Genomic DNA, 21,197 nt, shown 5'->3' on the forward strand with positions numbered 1-21,197 from the left:
TCAATAAATAGCCAGCCAACCAGACAGAAGACAGGCAGACACAACTACTGAAACTCAAAGTTTGTATGTTTCCTCCTTCTCCAGCTAATAAAAAAATACTCAACAATTCAATATTCCATTATGTCACTTCTCAGAGAACTCACTTATTGCTCTTTGTTTAATTTGTATCATCTGTTACCTCAAAGACTTCAAAGAGATATTCTGGGGAATAAAAGAGTTAGTGAATAGAAAGCTTGATCCATAATGAAATGTCAAAAACATCAAGCCCCCTCCTGAACGTGCTGTACATGTTATATGAGGTGATACATGTGTAAGAACTCCATGACCCCTATTCATGACAGCAATTAGTTAAGAGTTTGCCCAGGGAAGTAATAAGGCAGAAGATACAGAGTGAGCTCTCCTCTTGGAATTCCAACACCTCGACTAAGCCACAGCATTGTCTCTCATTGCTTCTGCAGCCTTGGACAACTCAGGGGGTCCTCTGAGTCACAGTTTCTTTTTCAGCGATTTGGGGATGACCATATTTCAGGGCTTTACGTAAGATAATGACATAAGAGTGCCTGGCGTATGGTACTCAGTGAGTGTGAGTTCTCCTATCCCTGATCTGGGCTGCTATTTTATCTGGTAATAAAATTTACATGCAAAATACATGTGAAAATGCAAAAAAAAAAAAAAAAGTAGTATGATCATGAGAAATTTATGTGACTTTGAAAACCCGATAAATGCAGACAAAAGGAAAGTTTAGCTGTTTCCAGTGACAACACTATGACTAAAATTAAAATAAGCATAATCTCATAGAAGTACCATTCCTCTTAATCAGTGGGTTCAAATTAAAATATACATATATGTTTCCTGAAACATTTATTAAACAAATCTGGTATTTACTGAATCAAAAGAAGTTTTCATTTAGATTAGCAGATCAAAAAAGCCTCTCTGAGAAAACGGCATTTCAGATGAAATCTGCATGGAGTCAGCCAGGCAAAGAGTGATGGGAAAGGTGTTCCAGAGCATGTGCAAAGGCCCTGAATCAAGGAAAAGTTTGGCAAACTCCAAGACCTAAAGAAGAACAACATAGCTTGAGTACAGACAGCAATAGGAGACAGGGTCCAAGTGAGGTTGTACCGGTACCTCTGGGACATGTTAAAGAGTATAGAAGTTACTCTATAACCCTGAAAGAGTTTATAACAGTGAAAAACAATGAAGTTGGGAGATTAAATGCTATGTTTGACTTTTCCTAAAAACTCACTCTGGGTGCTCTGGAGTATAGATTCAACAAGGAAGAAGTGGACACACAGAGGAGTTAGGAAACCACTAGGGGAGACCAGATAAGGAATGATGGTGCCTTCATTTCAACTGGTAAAAGTGGGGGTAGAAACCAAAACTCCATGATGATTAGATGGGGAGAAAGTAACAGCAAGGAGAGAGCCAGTGTCCAGATCTTGGTTTATTCAACTAGGCACATGGTAGTGCCATTCCTAAGATGCAGAATCGTAGGAGAGGTACATGTTAAGGGCAGAAGAGGAAATCAAACACAATAAACAGCTGACTCTACAAACTGACATGAAAGGTACAAATGATACTGGAGTGATATACAAGAGAGCTGATACCTTAGAACCAGACAAGATGACTTAAGAAGAACATATACATGAGAATAAAAGTAAACATATACTGACTGCCTACTATATCCTGGACACGGGTCAAGTGCATGGCAAGTATTATCTTACTAAACTCTCCGAACAACCCTGTTTCTACCCATTTAAATAAGAAAACAAGATCATATTGCTAGTAAATGGATGACAACCAACCCAATCTGATTCCAAACTGAGGCACTGTACCCGACCGCCTCTCAGCAGTATAAAAAGAAGGCCCAGGTAAGATCCTTGAGGGACTCAATCTATAGTTCAGGCCAAAGGACAGCCAGCAAAAGAGAGTCAGACTGAAAAACAACAATAACAACACACATGGAGAATGTGGTATACACAAGCCAGATGCATAGAATTTCCAATAAGAATAAATGAACATTTTCTCAAAAGTTGCTAAGTCAGAAAATACTATTGCTAATACCAAAATGAGAAAGGAAAGTCATGGCAAAAGACATGCCTAGAAGGGGATGACAATTAGATGGACAGCCAACTTCTTCTCATAAGCCACAGTGGAATTCAGCACACAATAGAATAAAACCATCTGAGTCATGAAGAAAAAAAAATCAATATCTACCTGGAATTTCACGCCCTGCAAAATTATATTTCAAGAACAAGTATGTAAGGAACAGTACTCCATGGTGCTGAAATTGTTTCAAAGGATTAAGCTTTTGACTTTGTCAGGTAACTACGCATAGTTAAATCTAAATGGTAATGACTGAAAGAACGGAAATAAATTCCAAACAATGGGAGAGTAAAATGAACTAAAAACCAAACAAAACCTTATCTAATTTCTTTAAAGGAATGAGAGAAAAAAGGAGTGTGTAAGAGGCAATGCAAACAGAAATTAAGAATTCAGATGACAGTAATGACAGAGGTACCACATTGCACAATTCCAAGAGGCACATTCATAGTCTGGTCCGTGTAAGTGGCCGAAAGCAAAGTACAAAAAAGTGTAAATGGACTGAAATAATTTGATATCTGATTGGATTTAAATTAAAATCCAGCTGTAGCTGTCATACCTAAAACACATCAACACAGATTGAAAATAAAAGCTCAAAAAATAAATACACGAGACAAATATCAGTCAAACCGCAAGTGGGGTAACTATACTCACAGCAAGTGAAACAGGCTTTAAGATACAACCGAAGAGAGAGGATGACCACATACAAAGGGAATAAAGAGGTTAATTAACTAGGAACCCCCAGTCATTCTAAACTCGAACACATGTAATTAGACGATTTCAGCACATATAAAGTCAAAACAAAAACACAGGGAGAAATGTGCAAAGTGATCATGATAGAGGACTATTTCAATCCACTTCTCTCAGTGACAAAATGTCAGGCGGACAAAAAACATTGGTTAAGGTGTACATGATTTTAAGGGACAATTAATAAGCTTAAATTTCTGGACACATATATCCTTCCACTCAATAATAAGAGAATACACAGTCTTGCTGAGCACACAATGGAGCATTGAGGAAAACTGATTAATTAAAACTGACAATAAAGCAAGTCTCATAAGAACCAAAGAACTGTGGTCACACAGAACAGTTCTCTGAGAACAATTAAATTACATTAGAAGTCAATAATAAAAAGATAAATAACACATTCACTTGGTAGAATTTCCAAGGCATCCATAAATACTGCAAGGGCCAAAGAAGAAAATCATTATGAAAAATTTTAAACACTTACAAACAGAACATCATAAACATGTGACATAGTAAAACGTGTGGAGTACAGTCACAGAAAAACTTACAGGGCATTTCATAGCCTAAAGTTCTTACATTAAAAAAAAAACGAGCTCAGTGTCCAACTTAATAAGTCAGAAAAAAATCAGAATAAACTCAAAACAAATAGAAAGCTGGCAATAATAAAGATTAGAAATTAATGAAGTAGGGGGAAAAAACACAAAAAATGATCCACAAGGCCAAAAGTTGATTCTTTTCGTAAAAACTAATACATGAGAAAAACTTCTAGTGATCTTGATCAAGGAAAACACAAATAAAATCAGAAATGAAAAATGAGACAATTATAGAATAAGCAGAGATTAGAAAGCTGGTGAGAGAATACTGTGAACAATCTTATAGCAATTAATTTTAAAATGCACACGAAATGGGAAAATATTATATACGTTATATATAACTTTATTCATATACAGAATTTTAAAACTATCTGAAAAAGAAAGCAAAATTCTCATTCTCAATACTTTATTTAAAAATTGTATCAGTGGTTTAAAATCATCTCATACCAGGCTCAGATAGTTACACAGAAAAGTTTCCCCTAATTTTAAGGAACAGATTATTTGAGACTTATACACACTCTTCCAGAGATGACAGAGTGGAAATAATCTTTTTCTCATTTTACAGGTCAGTGTAACCTTGAAGTCAAAACCAGATAAAGACAGTAAGAGAAAAAAATATTATATATCAATCTTAGTTATAAATATAGATGCAAAATGCTAAAGAAAATATTAGAAAACTGAATCCAGGACATTACTTTTAAAAGAGTAATAAAAACACATCAGTCACATTAATCAATCCCCAAAACCCAAGGGAAGTTTACCAAAGGGAAAAGTGTAAGTGGCACTCACAACTTAACAGATTAAAGAAGATTTTAAAAAATCATAATTTAAATATATGTAGAAAAAATTTGGTAAGACTCAATACCACTCACAATAAAACTTTTAGCAAAATATATATAAGAAGAAAACTTCTAAATGAAATATCTACCATCATAATGTCAACAGTGAACATCAGGGGGAACGGGTGTGCTGAGCATACGCGGAGTCCTGGGTTCAATCCCCAGCATCTCCACTAAAATAAATAAATAAACAAAAACCTAATTACCTCTCTCCCCCCAAAATTTTTTTTTAATTTTTAATTAAAAAAAAAAAAAGAGTATCGGGAAAAGACAATGATACCCATTATCGCTGTTTCTATTCAAGAAAGTACGTGAGGTCCTAGATAGCAAACACAAGGAAAAAAAAAAAATCCAAGCTTAGTGGTTTAAAAGTATACCAATAGAACTGTCATTATTCACACATAAGAAAAGCCTAAAGAAGACAATTTTAGAATTGATAAGAAAATTTAGCAACATGGCTGAATATAAAATCAATATACAAAAATCAACTGCATTTATACATATCAGGAACAATGTGAATATTTAACTTAAAATACCATTATCAATAGTAACAAAAAGGTACCTAAGAATAAATCATCTAAAGATATGCACAATCTCATGGAAAAAATATATAAAACTTTATTTTGCGATATCAAAGAAGACCTAAAGAACTGGAGAGATACATGAGTGGAGATAATCATTATTAAAATATATTCATTTTCCCCAAGTTGATCATTAGATTCCATGCAACTTCAATAAAATCCCTAAAAGGTTTATGAAAGACCTTGGCAAACTTATTTTAAAATTCCTCCAGAAGAACACAGGACCCCGAATAGCTAAAAAGAAAATGTGTACACATGGTACAGGAGAACGAAGAAGAAGGGGCTTACTTACCAGATACCAAAATGTACTATAAAACTTCCTATAATACAGTGCTGCAGCAAGGGTAGACACACTCACAGATTAGAAAAAAGAATTCAGAAATAAAGACCCTTACAAATATAGAAACTTACAGTATTGCAGAAATAGCACTGTGGATGCCTACAGAAAGGAAGGCCTTTTCCATAAATGATTCTAGAGCAAATGTATATCAAGATATTCCTGCAAATGTGGGGTTGAACCCCTACTTCTCACTCCACAAAACCAGTCCCACCTGTATTAAACCCTTACATGTGGATGTCAAAGCTATAAAATCCTTTTCAGAAGAAACATGTAAGAGAGTAGTACCTTTATGACTTTGAGGTAGAGATGGATTTTTCCAGCCATGACACAAAACATGAAAGGGGTAAAGGAGGAAAAAATGACTACATTAAATGTAAGGCCTTCTGTTCATCAAAAGATACCACAAGGAGGGTAAAAAGACAGGTCATAAAATAAGGGAAAGTATTTGTAACATGGATGACTGAGGAAATTTTTATCCACAAATATATCAAGAACACCTACAAATCAATATGAAAAAACCCAAAGACAACAGAAAACTGAGGAGGGGAGACTCCACTGAACAAACAAGAAAGATAAATAAATACCTATAAAGATGTTTAGCCTCATTGATTGTCAGGGAAATGCAAGTTAAGACCACAGTGAGACACATTTTTATCTTACACCCACTAGACTGATACAAATTAAGAAATTTGAGAACACTGAAGATGGCCATTATGCATCAACAGTAATCTTTTCTGCTGTGGGTGGGAGTGCAAGTTGGTAACAAACTTTGGAAAACAATTTGGCACTATCTTTTCATTTTGAATATTCGCATAACTCTCCAACCAAGCAATTTGACTCAGAGAGATCTACCCTACAGATATCAAAAGAGATGATCAAGAGTGCACTGAGCAGTGTTTAGGAAAGTGTGCAGTCTCAAAAAATGGGAGTCAATCCAAAGGTTCATCAAATAGAAAATGCATAAATAAACTGAGGCATATTCACCAGCAGTGAAAATGAACTAATGCCACATATAACAACATGGACAAATCTTAAACACGTAATACAAGTATAGAAGACAGTGTAAGAACAATACCATGTTTATAATTCTCCATCAAGTAAAGCCAAACTATACATTGTTTAGGAATACATATATATATATATGTCTTAAAACTACTTTGACAGAAGGAAATATCTACCTGTAGCAGGGAAGATGGGGGAAAGTGGACAAGGAAGGAGCCCACAAGGTTCTGATGCTGGTTTAGTTCTGAAAGTGAGTGATGGGTCTTCCAAGTGTCGCTCCATCACTTAGCTTCATAATTCACATACGCTACATGTATTATTTTCTAGAGGTCAAGCATCACAAGATAAAATATGTTTTGGAATATTTGGTTGGGATTAGACTTATAAAAAGTACATGGAAGGAAGCGGCCAGTGTAGACAACCATCAACAAAACTCTTCCTATGAAAGAGGGCAAGACAGAGGACTGGTCCCGTGGGGAGTGTGAATGGGAGGGAGTTTTTGTTTGGTTTGTTATGCTTTTGTTTTGTTTCTAATTATGAAGTATTTCGAGCATAGAGTTGTCCACCGTGACATTCTGCCATTATTTTTCCCTTTCCAAAAATATTAAGCACTGGAGGTAACTGTGGAAGCACTCTGCATGTCCTCCCGTCCCCCCAAAGGAAAGTAATCGTATTTCCTTTTATTTTTTTTTTAAACTGGGAGTTACGAATGCATGCCTAGATGCCGAAGGAATTCTCCAGGAGGCAGGAACAACATGTGAAGGCTGTCCATTTACATCAGCATTACACTAACTAACTCACCAGCACAAGGCACATGTTTTCAGGAGTTTTACACTCAGTGCAGAAGGTTCTGGGCCTCCCTCCTTTCAGCACCCTTCTGATGACGCACACACAGAGCTCTTCGGTCACAGGGCCAAGAACTCCTAATGGGCATGGATATCAGGACCCAGCCCACACCCACAGCATCCCCCAGCCGAGATGGAAAAAAAGAGAGAGGAGGGCAAAAAATTATCATTTCTTCAACTTGAGTAGCAAATACACTGCAAGAATGGTGATATTTTTCCTAACTAAAATGGACTAACAAATGTATTGGGCTGAGGAGTGACACCCAAGAGTAAATGATCAGATTGGTGAGAAAATGGAGGCAGATGGGCAGAGAAGGAGGCGGATGGTCAGAGTGAAAAGTGAAACAGGGCGGAGGGCTGTTCGCTGGGATGTGTCAAAACAGAAAGTTTCGTTTTGTTGCTAATCAAAACTTAACAGAGCATTTTCCCCCATGGGCACCTCAAACAAAACACAGCCAAGTAAACAGTGTTTCCATCTCAGACCAAATATCTCATAATCACACCACCCTCCTAAAGTTCACCAAAGATGATTGGCAGCATCTGGGGGGGGGGGGGTGCTGATACCTGACTACAGGTGTGCAATGGTCTCAATTCAACAGGTTTAACTGAACCATCAGACTGTTCACTAGTCATTAGAACGTAAGCTAGAGGAAGCCTAAACAGGGCAGAATCACTGAAGATCATTAAATAAAAAAGAAGACTCTCTTCTGCCTCTCTCTCCCACTCCCACCTCCCTACCCTCTCAGGACAGAATTGCAAAATCAATCTACCACCCTCCCCAGAAAATAAAACACATTCTGTGATGCCTGGTTGCTAAAAAGGCAGTCAACAGCACATGGTAGCCGAACTAGGTCTCGCAGTGACTGTTAGCAGGTACGAAGTATAGTAGATTTTCAAGTATTAAAATTGAAGAAAGTTTCACACACACACACACACACACACATTTAGATGCCCATTGTGAATGTTCCCCACTGGGCTAAAGTTACAGTTTTCCAGTAAGGTCTACAGCCAAGTCTGCATCCTCACCGCCCACCCTGGAGGCCCAGCAATACCATCTCTCACCTGGATTTCTGCAAAAGCCTGACAACTGGTGCGGGCCACCCACACCGACCACCCTTGTTGTGTGTGTGCTCCAGGCTGCAGCCCGAGGGTCCCCACGCACAAACCCGATGGAAGGAAACTGCAAGGACTTCCTATCTCCCAGCCTAGTGTGATGTGGCTCCGACACCCACCCCCAGCCTCAGTCCCAACCCTGCTCTAGCCCCACCCCAGCGGCCACGCCCTGCTGGTCCCCAGCCCACTTCCCCCATCTTCTTCCCCCTCGGCCTCCGACCTCAGTCCAGGTGGGCCAGCTTCAGGGAGGCATCTCCTGACTGCTCGGCGTGGTCAGATACCCTATTGCAAACTCATCTAATGCCTCATATGTCTCAAAGGCAGAAGTTGACGTTCATTTCTTTGGTTGGTTATTTAGCACATGTCTGTCTCCCACATTTAGTCAACACAGAACTATATCTGTCCTGCTCATCATTTTATTTCTGCCACCCAGCACAGTACCTGCCACATGGTAGACCCTTAGTAAATAATTATTTAGTGTTAAAAGTCAATGAAAAACTTCCTGCATGTACATTTGAAATAAATCTTAAAAATATTCAAGTGTGGGAATAAAAATAAATAAATAAGCATGTGTATTTAGTGTCCTTGCAGTAAATGAGCACTACCTACAAATACGACATTTTAATTTCTGCCCAGGAAAAAAAAAAACATACGGGACATCACTGTCACTGCCTCCCAAAAAGTCTTTGGGCCTCACTTAAAGAGTACGTTCATAACAATACTCTTCAAGGTCCAAATTCCATAATCATTCAAGTCCATTCTCCCTCCTTTAGACTCATATAAAAGTATACAGGTACACAGGATTTCTGTTTCATTGAAAAATGTCAAGTCTATTCTTAGGTATATTTGAAAGTATCTTTTGAAGACATCTACTTCCACACTGTGACATCACCTATTTTAAAAGCACTCTCTTAAAAAATCATTGTAGCACTTTTACCCAAGGACAGCAGTATCATGATTCAATTGTCATGATGGCATCAAGATTTTTTCTTCTTTCTATCACCATAGTGTAACTTGGATCTTGGCTCTCAGAAAAACATTTACTAAATGAATGAATGAATGAACAAGTGAGTAAATGAAAATTAGTAATTCTTAATAATTCTATTATTTTCCCAGTGAAATATATTCACACTAAAAAAAAAAACCATTATGTGCATTCATCCCTTTCACTTCTCTGAAGCTTTCAACATTCTTTTAAACAACCAAGCCTTCAACAGTAATGGAATTTTTTTTAAGCAAAATTAATTGCTGAAAGTAATTATGGAATATTTCTCACCTTATCCAATTCTACCAAAATGACTAGGGACTAAAGTGTAGAATTCCTTCAGAACCAGGGAATGTACACTGCAAATGTACACCCATGTAAAACAGAAATTGTTCTATGTGGGCTGAAAAGATAAACTGCAGAAAAATCAGGGGTTAACAATATCAAAGGAAAATTAGATGTCAAAAGAAAATTAACCATGCGGCTAAAAGAAACTAAGTGAAGAAACACAGTGCCCACAAGAGAACAGAAAAGTAATTCAAATGGTTTGGGACACCAGTGAGTAGACAATGAAGTTCAGAGAGGAACAGGGCAGGGTGGAGGGGTGGGGTATGGCTCAGTGGTAGAGCACATGCTTAGCATGCATGAGGTCCTGGGTTCAATCCCCAGGACTTCCATCAAATAAATATATAAACCTCATACCTCCCCCACCACCAACAACAACAAAAAAGAATCTGGAAAGAGAAAAATGTTGGGTTAAACTCATACTATATTGGGGAACGGAGTATATAGCTCAGTAGTAGAGCACATGCTTAGCACGCATGAGGTCAGGTTCAATCCCCCGACTGCCATTCAGAAATGAATAAATAAACCTAATTACCTCCCCCCTCCAAAACAAGAAGGCACACAACAAAGAACGATCATTTGACCAAGGACTGAAACTGGTATTGTTTGGCTTTTTCAAAACTGCAAAATTGGGTTACGTATGAAATTGTATATTCAACCTTCTTGTTTGTTTGGTTTTTATTTATTTTATTTATTTTGGGGGTGAGGTAATTAGGTTTATTTATTTACTTATTTTTAGATGAGTTTTAAGTTGTAGGTAGGTTTGCAAAACATTTTCAGTATGAATCCCTTACTTTTGAAAGTGAAGAAAAAGTTTTGAGAATACATAGGTCCAAAACTGACATTTTTTTTTTTAATGGGTAAACGGGTCTAAAATATTCTTTGTCATAAAAGTCTTGTTTATATCCTATAACAAGCACAATCATTCATTAATACAATCTTCCTAAGCCAGTGTCAACTAGAACATGAATTGGTGGCTTCTTGTGGAAACGTGGAAGCACGCGCTATACTGAAATACTTGAAGGTCACCGAGAGAAAGAAATCTTAATCTCAACTAATCAATACTTAAGGAGAGGATAGTATTTACGTATTTTTCCTATGTGTGATGTAATTATGATACATTTTATTCAAAGGTATACCTGGCCACTCCATGTTTTTACAAATGTCAGATAGGTTTGGGCTCCAATCACAATATCTTTGAGAACGTTTTGTAAATGCATTTCCAAATGTATTGCAGGGCAGTGATAACTATCACATTTCCCTGTCAGCTTCTGAACCAAGGGATGTGGCACCAGGGATGGTGATGGCAGTGATAATAATAATAAAACCATAACGATGGTTTTTTGCAATTAGAAAATATTTTTTATTTATTTTGAAACTGGAGAGTTTCAAAGTATTTTTTTTTTCAGTTTTAAGATACAGGCTTTGAGATGCTATCACTCTTGTCAATACGAAAGAGCTATTTAACAGCAAACATTGCAACAGAATCTAGATTTCCAAAATTCAATTAAATAAATCATTTTCTCCCAAGTAGCTCTCACTTTGACTCAAGAAAATTTCCATGGCTGAATGATACAACAGGAAGAGCTTGGAACTGGAAACATAAAAACCTTGATTTCTGCCTGACACTACCATTAAAAACATGCATTTGGAGAAGGAACTGGATTATCATCTCTAGCTGAAATTCCAAAATCAGAAAAGGGGAATAAAAAGCTTCCAAGATAGGAATGCCTACCTGGAAGTCACTGAGGTGCCCAGACCAGAGCTGACTCCACTGCCAACAGACGAGGAATTCGCCCTCTTTATCCCACCCTTGTTAATAGCTTTCCTCTGTGCCTGGCTCACAGAGATCTTGACATAAAATGCTCAGTCCCAAAGCCCCCATGTCAAAATCCTACTCCTCTTTCAAGAATCAGAATCGATTTGTCCACAAAATCTTTATTATTCATTTCCCCCAGCAAGAAGTAAGTTTTGCTTTACCTAAACTCCCTCAGTGTTAATGACACTTGTCTGTGGGGCACTGAGTATTAATTACATGTGTACTTTTCTGTTCTTTCCAATCAGAGTATATGCCCTCTCAGGGCCAGACCTTTCTCCCACAAAGCGCTCTGTGTCCTGTAATGGCTAACACAGGGGAATATGAGCATAGCATGTACTATATAGAGTACATGAACCATCGATAAGAACGATGAGGAGTAGATAAAAAATAACTCACTAGACGGATACAATGTCCTGTCTCCACCGCCTAAATATTCAAACCCCAGGGGCTGAAATGAAGCTCTGCTACCAGTCTCCAGATAATGATAAATAAATAGACCGTCCTAAACCATTCATTATCAATTTTTACTCAATCTTAAGTGGATATAAAAGTAATTACTGATAAGGTATGCAAATTTGCATGTTTTTCACATCCTCATCTTCAGCATTTACACAACAGGAAAACTGGAGTAGCCAGAGCTATCATTTCAACATCATCCTTCACAGAAGCTAGGTCTTTCCCTAGTTTAACAGTCCTCCAAATGCCTTGTATTTAAGTCTTGGCTTGAGAGATTTGAGATTTAAAACCTTCCATTTGGATGCCTCACAATTCAGCTAAGTACCGCAAAAGGGAATGTTTAAATTAATGGAAGATTAAAGCAAGGAAGAACATTCTAAAAGGTATTCCGTAATGGAGCTTTGTCACCACCTTCTCCATTTTATTGGGAAAACAGTCTTTTCCCAGGGGGCTGAAATTTTATACGTCAACCATCAGTCTAGTTTAACTATTCGAACTTAAAAATGTCAGAGGGGAAAAAAAAGTTTGTAATGGAAACGCTGACATGCCATGAAGTAGAGGCACAGGCAGGTGCTCCTGTAACCCAGGGTCATAATTCAATCAAGCTGTATTTTGACGTCATCTGTTACAGAAAAAAGCCGAATGGTTTATGAACAGCACCAGAACCCCCGAGATTAAATTACAGCTCTGATATTTAATCATGGGTCTTACTTTGTTATTTTTAATAACACAATACATTTTAACAGTTATTCGTCAACTGCCTTAGCCAAATTAGAGCACGTGATGACAAGTGGGCTGGATTACGATGTCCATCTCCCATAATCTGAACTTTTATTACATTTTTCAGAAATGGTAGATGATACAAATTTTCTTCCTCTTAAGAAACATACAGTTGGTACCAACGGATTGAGTCCAAATCTTAATTAAAAGCAGCATGGGGTCCCTGACCAGCCGGGTCAGGACATCTGTATTTGTGTCCCATTATAGCCAGTAACCAACTGTATGATTTGGGCAAAAGACATTGAACCGTCCCAAACCTTGGCTTTTTATCCCAAAGGTAACAGAACATCTCTAAAGTCTCCTGGTAAATCTAAATTTCTATAAATCATTTACTTGAAAAACAGTATTGTGTAGTTTCTTTGGGATTCCCTGAGGATCTAAGTGCAAACATTTTTAGCTGAAAAGCGGATGAACTTTTAATTTAATGAAAATCACTCCCATCAAAGAAGCACTTGTAAGCTAAAAATTTTAGGGGCACTATCAGCACCAACAAATGAAATAGGGTCTTTAAAAAGTAACGTACAAATACTGCTGAACATGTGAAGGGTTGTTTGCAAAACAAATCAATACAGGCACATCCAACAATGGATTTCAGTTAATAAACTACATATAGTAATTACCACCAATGGCAGTCTAGAAAGTCATTCATTAAATGTTAATTGTCACACAAAAGTACAAAAGCATCCATTTGAACAATCGAGTGGCTGCACCTTTAAATAAAACACTTTCTTACAGCCCTGAAATTCATCCACATAAACTGATTCTAAACACACCTGGCTATTTGATATGCTGATTAACTGGGCCTTTATTTATTGTTGAAATGAAAATAAATATGACAACCTTTTTCAATCCTTTTGCTATTCCTTTGAGCCTGACATAAATATATATATACATTACTTATAAAAAGTGTTAACCAATCTTCTCTAAAGATTAAATTGCTATTTCTCTTACGGCTCTCATAAGCATTAAGAGACGTATGGTTCACAAGTACCCACCTAAAACTCATGTGCATACCTTATTGCTGAGTGTGAGTGGGCTCACAGAGTTAGAAAATAGATGCCCCATGTTTAAGCTTATAAACTTGGTGGTCAGTTCTGAAAACTTTATTCAGAGGAGTAAGAAGCCAGCAACAAAATTAACCTAAAAAAACCAAAAACCTATAATGTGCTTTACTTTCCTTTCTCCAAATCTTAGCACCATCCAATTAACTTGGAAGAACACCTGGTCATTAAAAAAATAGCTCATAAAATATGAAAACCAAGGAAGGAGGGGTTTTTTTTTGGTTTCAGCCTAGCTTTGTTTTGATGCTCTGTCTGTGCAAGATCTGACTTACCCAACATATAGATATAAATTCTAAAGGTTTGGCCAAGAACATTTTGGTTCAAGACTTGTAAGCTGAAGAACATTTCAAAACACACTATGTTCCTTATTAGACAACTTAAGATCTGCTATCTTGGCTTATGGGAACAGATCTAAACAGCATCATAATACTAAACGTTGAAAATCACAGGCCTGGGGCCACCAGGACTCAACTCTCTGCCTTGGACCAGGTTGCAAACTTCCAATATAAAATGCAGTTTACCATTAGGAGTAAATGTTTGATCTGTAAAGCTTACAAAATTACTTTGTTTATCATAGCAGATGAAAGCAAAAAGGAATAATTTTAAGCTCAAAACAAAACTGTTTATATGACAGTCTTTACTGCTCCATGATTCTGAGCATTTAAGACAGATTCGAGCAATTAACAGCATAAACTTTCATTACATAGTTCTATTATATATGTTTATGTGACTTAGCTGTTCATCTGTTATTTAAGTGATCTCCTCATTACAATAGTAGGGTAAAGATAATTTGCTGACGCTGTCAAAAATGTTAAGCATTTCAGGCTCAACAGATCTTGGATCCCTATGCTTGTTTAAAGCATTTTATTTACTTAAGTCAGTGTCAAAAAGAGTACTGCTTCTTCCCTCTGAATTTAGAAAATGTAACATTTTTAAGCACATGTCTGGTAATAGACATATCAAAACTACAAAACTGCTTATATTAGGGATACAGATAGAATTTAGGATTATTGTTCTTGAATATCAAGTTTCAAAGATCTAACAAGAAACTGCAAAATTTTGTTACAATTAAAGAAAGGAAATCTTTTTTATTTTTTATATTTTTTAGATAATAACAGAGCAAGCTTTGTTACCTCAACTTCTGGTTTGATCAGGCACAAAAAAATAAGAAAAAAATTTTCACTGGGACCCAGACTGTCACTTTATAACAGAACCAAAACACGACTTTGAAAATGTCCAATTATATTTTCCTTGTATATAAACATAATAATAATATGAGAGATATTAAGTCACAGTGAAATCGAACATAAACTAGAAGGCTAGCTTATTTGGATAATAAAGCAGGAAAAATAAGGGACATGGTTTATATCATTACCTTAAATACGTTTTTAAAAAATGTTTATCTAAAGACCAGGAATAGTATTGCACACAAACCTCAATAATATATTCTTATGCCTATATGATCTTGGAAAAAAAGGTGTATCTGACTGTCTCTGTGTGTGTGTGTGTGTGTGTGTGTGTGTGTGTGTGTGTGTGTGTGTGTGTGTGCGCGCGCGCGCGCACGTGTGCGTGTGTGAAAAGGACATGGAGCTAGGCAGACCTGAGTTTAAAACCTAATCATTACTGGCTGCCTTGAGAGTAAGTGGTTTACCATCTCTGAATCTCAGTTTCCTCATCTTTGAATTGAGCATGGTAATCTTGGCATCTCATTGGGCTCCAGGGAGGATTTAAAAAAATACGACAAACATAAAGTGCATGGCACAGCAAGAAGCACTTTAATTTTGCCAATGGCCTGCCCATCCACTCTCTATTATTCGATCTAACAACTTGCAAATAGTCACACGTGAGATCAGGCAAAAGAGAATGATCAATAATCCAAAATGCAGCTCTAAACCTTAAAAAGCATTCGAAGAACACACGCACATTTACAAGTATTTGTACGCAGAAAGATCAGCACACAAATCCTGATACACTATTATGCAATACAAATTACAGGAAAACATAGTAGTGAAACCAATGTTATTCCAATAAAGGATTTGCAGGGCCACAGAGAATCAGCAAATCAAAACTTGTTTTTTAGAATAGCAAATAAGGCAGAGTTTGGAAACTCTTAACGTGGGCCTCTTAACTTGAAGGCACTAGGCTGTATATTTATAAGGGGTTCCTATCCCAAAATTCTATGATTCTAACATAATGCCACTTCCTTTCTTTTTAACCTGTTTAATTACTGTGCTTTTTACAAAAAGCCACACAAGCATTATGAATTGTACTATAATAGTAAGGCCGTTTTAAAACACACACACACACACACACACACACACACACACACACACACAATTAAACAACTCTACTCCACAAATATCTTTGGGGGACACCAATTTTTTTTCACATCACAACCATGAACTCAAACTGGTATGGCTGGAAATTAATTCAGGATGCTGACCATTTGAATTTTCTCTAGGATACAAAACTACCCGTTAGAGTGGATCGATTTTTCTTTTTCCTCTCTGAATTTACTAAACTGATGTGTCATTTGGGTGTCATATGGATATAAGTTAACTAATTGTGTGAACGCGGAGAAATGTTTTTTCTCCTCCAAAAATCACCATGACAGGGATGTGATGTGTTTTACTGCTGCTCCTAATTGTTAAAACACCCATTCATTTGGCAATCTTTAACAAAGGCTGAACACCTAAGTAAAACTAAACAGTTACAGGGAAAAAGGCTCAACTTTTAAACTAGGGAAGAAAGATGTACTATCCGTCACAGACTAACTGTAAATACATGTAACAGATGTGACCAGGGCTGTTCTCGAGTGTAGATAATTTTAGAGGCTCAACTTTAAAACTACTTTTTGAAAGATGCCAAAGCTAGTATGTTTATCTTTGGCTCATAAAAGACTCATAGGTAACCAAATAAACTGTATTTTTGTTATATTAGAAAATTAAACCCCTGTTCGTCAATAAATTATAGACTCTAGGTGCCTTTCTTTTTTCGTTTGGTAACTTTGCCATCCTACTTTTTAATGAGAATAATTTTCCAATCATCCAGGCATGTGGATGCTTTTAGCTTGTTTTAAGATCAATGATATAATGGATATTAAATCCCTTTATATAAGTCACCCTATAGGTTTCAACTATCCCTTAAAAATAATTCCAGAGCCCACCAGTTCTCCCTGTTAAGGTCATCCAAGCTCTGAACTATCATGGCTGAATTGTTTTAGTGCTCTCTGCTGAACACCTGCAAACATCAAACAAAAACTGCTGGTCCTTTCCTGGGTTGACAAAAGCCTTTCATGTGAAAAATGCTCCCTGGGAATGTCAGGCTGTAGCTCAGGTTACATTCCATTCTCCGTAGCAGCCTCACCATTTCTTAAGGTGGTAGGGAAAAGCATGTTTGTGAAATGAAAGATTAAAGGGAATACGGCTACACTTTATTTTCACTCTCACATTGCAAATCACGATGGAGCATCCTATATTAATGCAATCACAAGCTACCAGGAACTTTAAGCATGAAACATTACCATGCCTCTCACTTTGAAAAACTAGAGCTGGTTTTTCCAATATGAACAGTTCATTTGCACTGTGGCTTTTTCCTGGACCCAAGTTTCAAAGCTACCCTTGAAAGTGACATGCAAGCACCCTCAATACAATGGAAAGTAACCTGAAGTACATTTAGAAAATTATTTCTCTGTCCAAAGTCTCCTGGTTCATCCTTCCTGCTAAGGGGCAAAATGCAGTTTTCCTCATTTTTTTTATTTGTTATTCCTTAAAAAGGGATTTATCTTTGTTATTGAGTGGAAACAAAGCCATTTACTGTCTCAGACAGATGAGAAAAATCAACACTCCAATCTGTACCATATATATTATAGTCCCCATTATACTGCATTGGATGAACACCCTGCATTTTCAATCCAGCAGCCAGAACAAAATAGCCACTACACTTTTTACCTTTACAAGTAAACATGTGGGCCTGAAAATTACACCTCTGGTACAATGTCACTTAAAGTTCAACACCTTAAAAATAATCACAGCATATTCATTAGAAATATCACATGTCTCACTAAGGATGAAGTCTGTCTAGGTTTATGTAGATAGATATATTGTCTTAAAGAACTGTGTAAGTTGCAGTATATGATCACTTATCAAAATGCATTAATACATATTCATATTTATCCAGCCCAAACTCTATAAACACTTAAACATCATAGCAAGGACTTCACTTAAATGTGAACTTAAAAAAGACCAGATGCACAGTTGTCTTTCCAAATGTACACAATTTCATGCTTCTAAATCACCTTACTTTATTAAACCATATCTAAACTGACACACTTGAATTATTCCAAATGTGTCAGTTATTATACAGTGCAAAAGAGTATTTTTGCGCTGACTCTGAAAGCAGTCTCTCTCTGTGCCTTTCTGACATAATCTACTTTTAGATTTCAACTGAATACACATTTTCATAAGTAAAATCAAAAAGAAAATTACTGTCAGAGATAAAGTTGGTACCTATTTTGATACTGTCTAACATGAAAAATTAATTTGCCTACAAGACACACTTGTCCTCATCTTCACTTCAAAGCTGTGTAAAGAACACAATACAGAAATTTGAAAGATGCAATACGAATATAACAACAACAACAACAAAATTTAAGTCCCAAATGAAAAATGTAACAGGGTCCAGACAGTAAAACACGAACATACGGTCAACAGCCCTTTTAATCAAAGTGGACCCAAAAACATAAAAGATAAAATATAACTCTAGGAGTCATCATGTATTTTATAAATCAAGTTTTAGAAGCAAAAATTCCCTTAGACTTATGGGGGCCAACAAAAGGAAAAGTAACTTATTTGGAAACGAGCAACTTTTAAAAGCCACTAATTTTGTGAAAGCATGCCAATTACACAAATCACAAAGATGAACAGATTTCTTTCATTGCTATAGCATCAAACGAGTATTAAGAGATGTGAAATTATATTCAGTAGCTAACAGACAATTCCACTGGTATCTCACAGCTCAACGATGTCAAGTTTACCAGTCTGGCTTAAGAACAGTACTCTGTCTAATGTACTGTTATGTACCACTGCCAGGACTCCTCAAATACTACAGCTGTTTAACAAGCATAAACGGATTTAAGCCTTGAACGTAAAGGACAGCAGACAACAATGTCTGCCTCCTTCTGATATGAAATTCACTGGACAAAAAAAAAAATTTAAATGAATATCATTATTTTCAGTTTTTACTTTTAATAGCAGACTTTCAGAGAATCCCCTATTAAAACTCCTTCTTAGTTCCCAGATAATCATTGCACACACAGATTCCTTTGTGAATAGCGCTAACGTCTTTTTGAAGCATCATCCAAAGATCTTTCATTTATAAAATGTGAAAGTCCTTCCAAATTTGCAACTTGAAATATAGCAAAAATTCCTTGCATAAGTAGATACTTAGGGGAATAAAAACAGCCAAAGCATCAAAAAGGGTATTTTAAATATAAATGAATTCACATTTAGCTCTCAGATTAGCAAATCTCTCTATTTACAGCTATGGTTTACTACGCAGCATTCATCTGCAAAATTAAGTGCTCATTTCTTTAAAAGGGTTAATTATACATAGTACCCAATAAAACTGATATTATTTACAAGAGATTTTCCCTTTTCATGAAAGTTAGATTTTTCCCCCTATTTTCAAATAGGAAACATTAATTTATTCCCCCATGTTAACGCTGCCTTATCTTCACATGTTTGATTACAACTGTATTAGAAAATTGCTTTTAAATTAAGTGATGGAATTCTGAGACAGTTTCCTTGATTAGAAAAAAAAAACCTACTTTTAATTTTGCAAAAGATAATGGTTTTGCCTAACTTATACCACTAATGGATAATGAAATAACCGTACCATTACAGGCTAAAATTTCAATGACTTTTTCAGAACACTTCAACAGAGCCAAAAATATACCATGAGTGAATAAACAGCTAAGAACATTTAACTGCACACTAAGAAAAGAATTTACATACTTGAGCCAGTAAAATGTCCACTCGCCAGAGAAGTTGGTCCATTTTTCCCACTGCTCACAGGAGGTGAAAACATCTAAAAGAAACAAAGAAATATTACTGTTGAAAAGAAGACACGTGTGCCATCAGAGTTCATCAAAGATCTTTCATACTCTCACTATATAATATACAGTTTATGCTAAGGGTTCATTTTAGTAAAAATACATCACCATTCAACTTAAAACTAAAACAGGCACAGCATTACCAATCATCCCCCTTCCCCATTACCACTCTGTTCTTTCTTTTTCCTCGGGTTCATTAGATCGCCAGAACTAGGCAGTACTACATTTTAAACCAACACAGTCCTCATAATGTTAACAAGATTCAGTTTGGAGGGCAGCAAGCTCTCTAGAAAACGCTAGTTTTACAAAGGAGAAGAAAAAAGTTGTTTGTTTCATATTGAAAACCTTGGCCATCAATGTGGCAACGTCCATTTCCATCCCGTATAGGATTTGCCTGTCATATGTGAACCCAAATAAAAATAAAAGTGCCACCTGCACTAAATTCTCATTTCGTCTCTAACATGAGAGCAATTTGAAGCAAGACTCTCCCTCTCTCTCTCTGTCTCTCTCTCTCTCTCTCTCTCACTCTCACTCTCTCTCTTTCACTCCCTCTCTCTCCAGCATTTATTTCGACCCTAATTGGTTTCCCTCTTCTTCCACGTATCTAGTGGATAATGCGCACCTTCCCTGAGTCAGAGCCTGCAAAAAGCAAAGGAACGAATGGAGAAAGTGCAGCAAGCAGAAAGGGGGCCACAAAGCTGCCTAGGGCTATGTTTCCTGGCAAAACTTCCGAAAGCCATTTCTCCAAAAGGTCTGGAGGAGCAGCAGCAGCAGCAAACAGCAGCAGTAGCAGCAGCAACACGAAAGAGCCCCACTTAAAAGGCGGTTTGGATTTTATTTGTGTGTTTTGTGGATTATTTTTATTTTGCTTTGCAAATGCATCTTACACCAAACTCATCTGGCATTAAAGATGAATTAATTCCCCTGACGTGTCTGGGACTTGGTGTGGGGAAGGGAAGCAAAGGGGTGGAGGAGGACCACGTTCAGCCGTAAAACTCCACAAGTGTGCAAGTTCTGCTCTGTGCTGATCTCACGACTGTGAAATTTACAGACAGTCCAAAGGGTTCTAAAGAATGGATACTCAGCACACACACGCGAGTTTTCAGAATCCCAGGGAAAGACAGAAGCTGGAGGACCACACGTCCTACTAATCCAAAGCACCATCAGTTTAAAACTTTAAGAGACAACTGTAGTCTCCTATTTTCTCCTTTCCATTTTCAGAAAATAAATAAGTAGCACACGAAGTATTAGTACTGTCGGCATTCGGATAAGGCCAAGTTTTAGGGGTGGTTTGCAGTTTTAGGGGTGTCTTTTTCCTCTCCATTGGGGTGAGACTCCATTATTGGAAGGGGGGGTTCGGTAAGTAGGGAATTCAAGGGAAGTAATTAGACTGGAAAAAAAAAAGCCTGAATCGTCCATCACACCCAAAAACTGTAGTTAAAAACTTATCAAAAAGACCTTCATGTTTACCAAGGA

At 36.9% G+C, this 21,197-nt stretch overlaps 1 protein-coding gene and 1 long non-coding RNA gene across 13 annotated transcripts in view; one reads left to right on the forward strand and one right to left on the reverse strand.

Annotated features, from left to right (window-relative positions):
* The window catches only part of TCF4 (transcription factor 4), a 344,633-nt gene that overhangs the window by 320,567 nt on the left and 2,869 nt on the right, over positions 1–21,197 (reverse strand). For 11 of the 12 annotated variants that reach the window (XM_032470370.1, XM_032470364.1, XM_032470356.1 and 8 more), the window contains one exon: positions 19,624–19,696. In XM_032470370.1, the coding sequence (XP_032326261.1) occupies positions 19,624–19,696 (73 nt within the window). Of the gene's footprint in view, positions 1–19,623; positions 19,697–20,153; positions 20,255–21,197 lie in introns of those variants that run through there. The other variant, XM_032470365.1, reaches the window with a different exon arrangement.
* On the forward strand, positions 1,111–20,865 carry LOC116660590. The gene is made up of 3 exons (XR_004316162.1): positions 1,111–1,490; positions 4,195–4,198; positions 20,855–20,865. It is a non-coding gene; the product is annotated as an uncharacterized LOC116660590 (long non-coding RNA).

This window comes from Camelus ferus, chromosome 30 (genome assembly GCF_009834535.1).
Source record: "Camelus ferus isolate YT-003-E chromosome 30, BCGSAC_Cfer_1.0, whole genome shotgun sequence".
NCBI lineage: Eukaryota > Metazoa > Chordata > Mammalia > Artiodactyla > Camelidae > Camelus > Camelus ferus.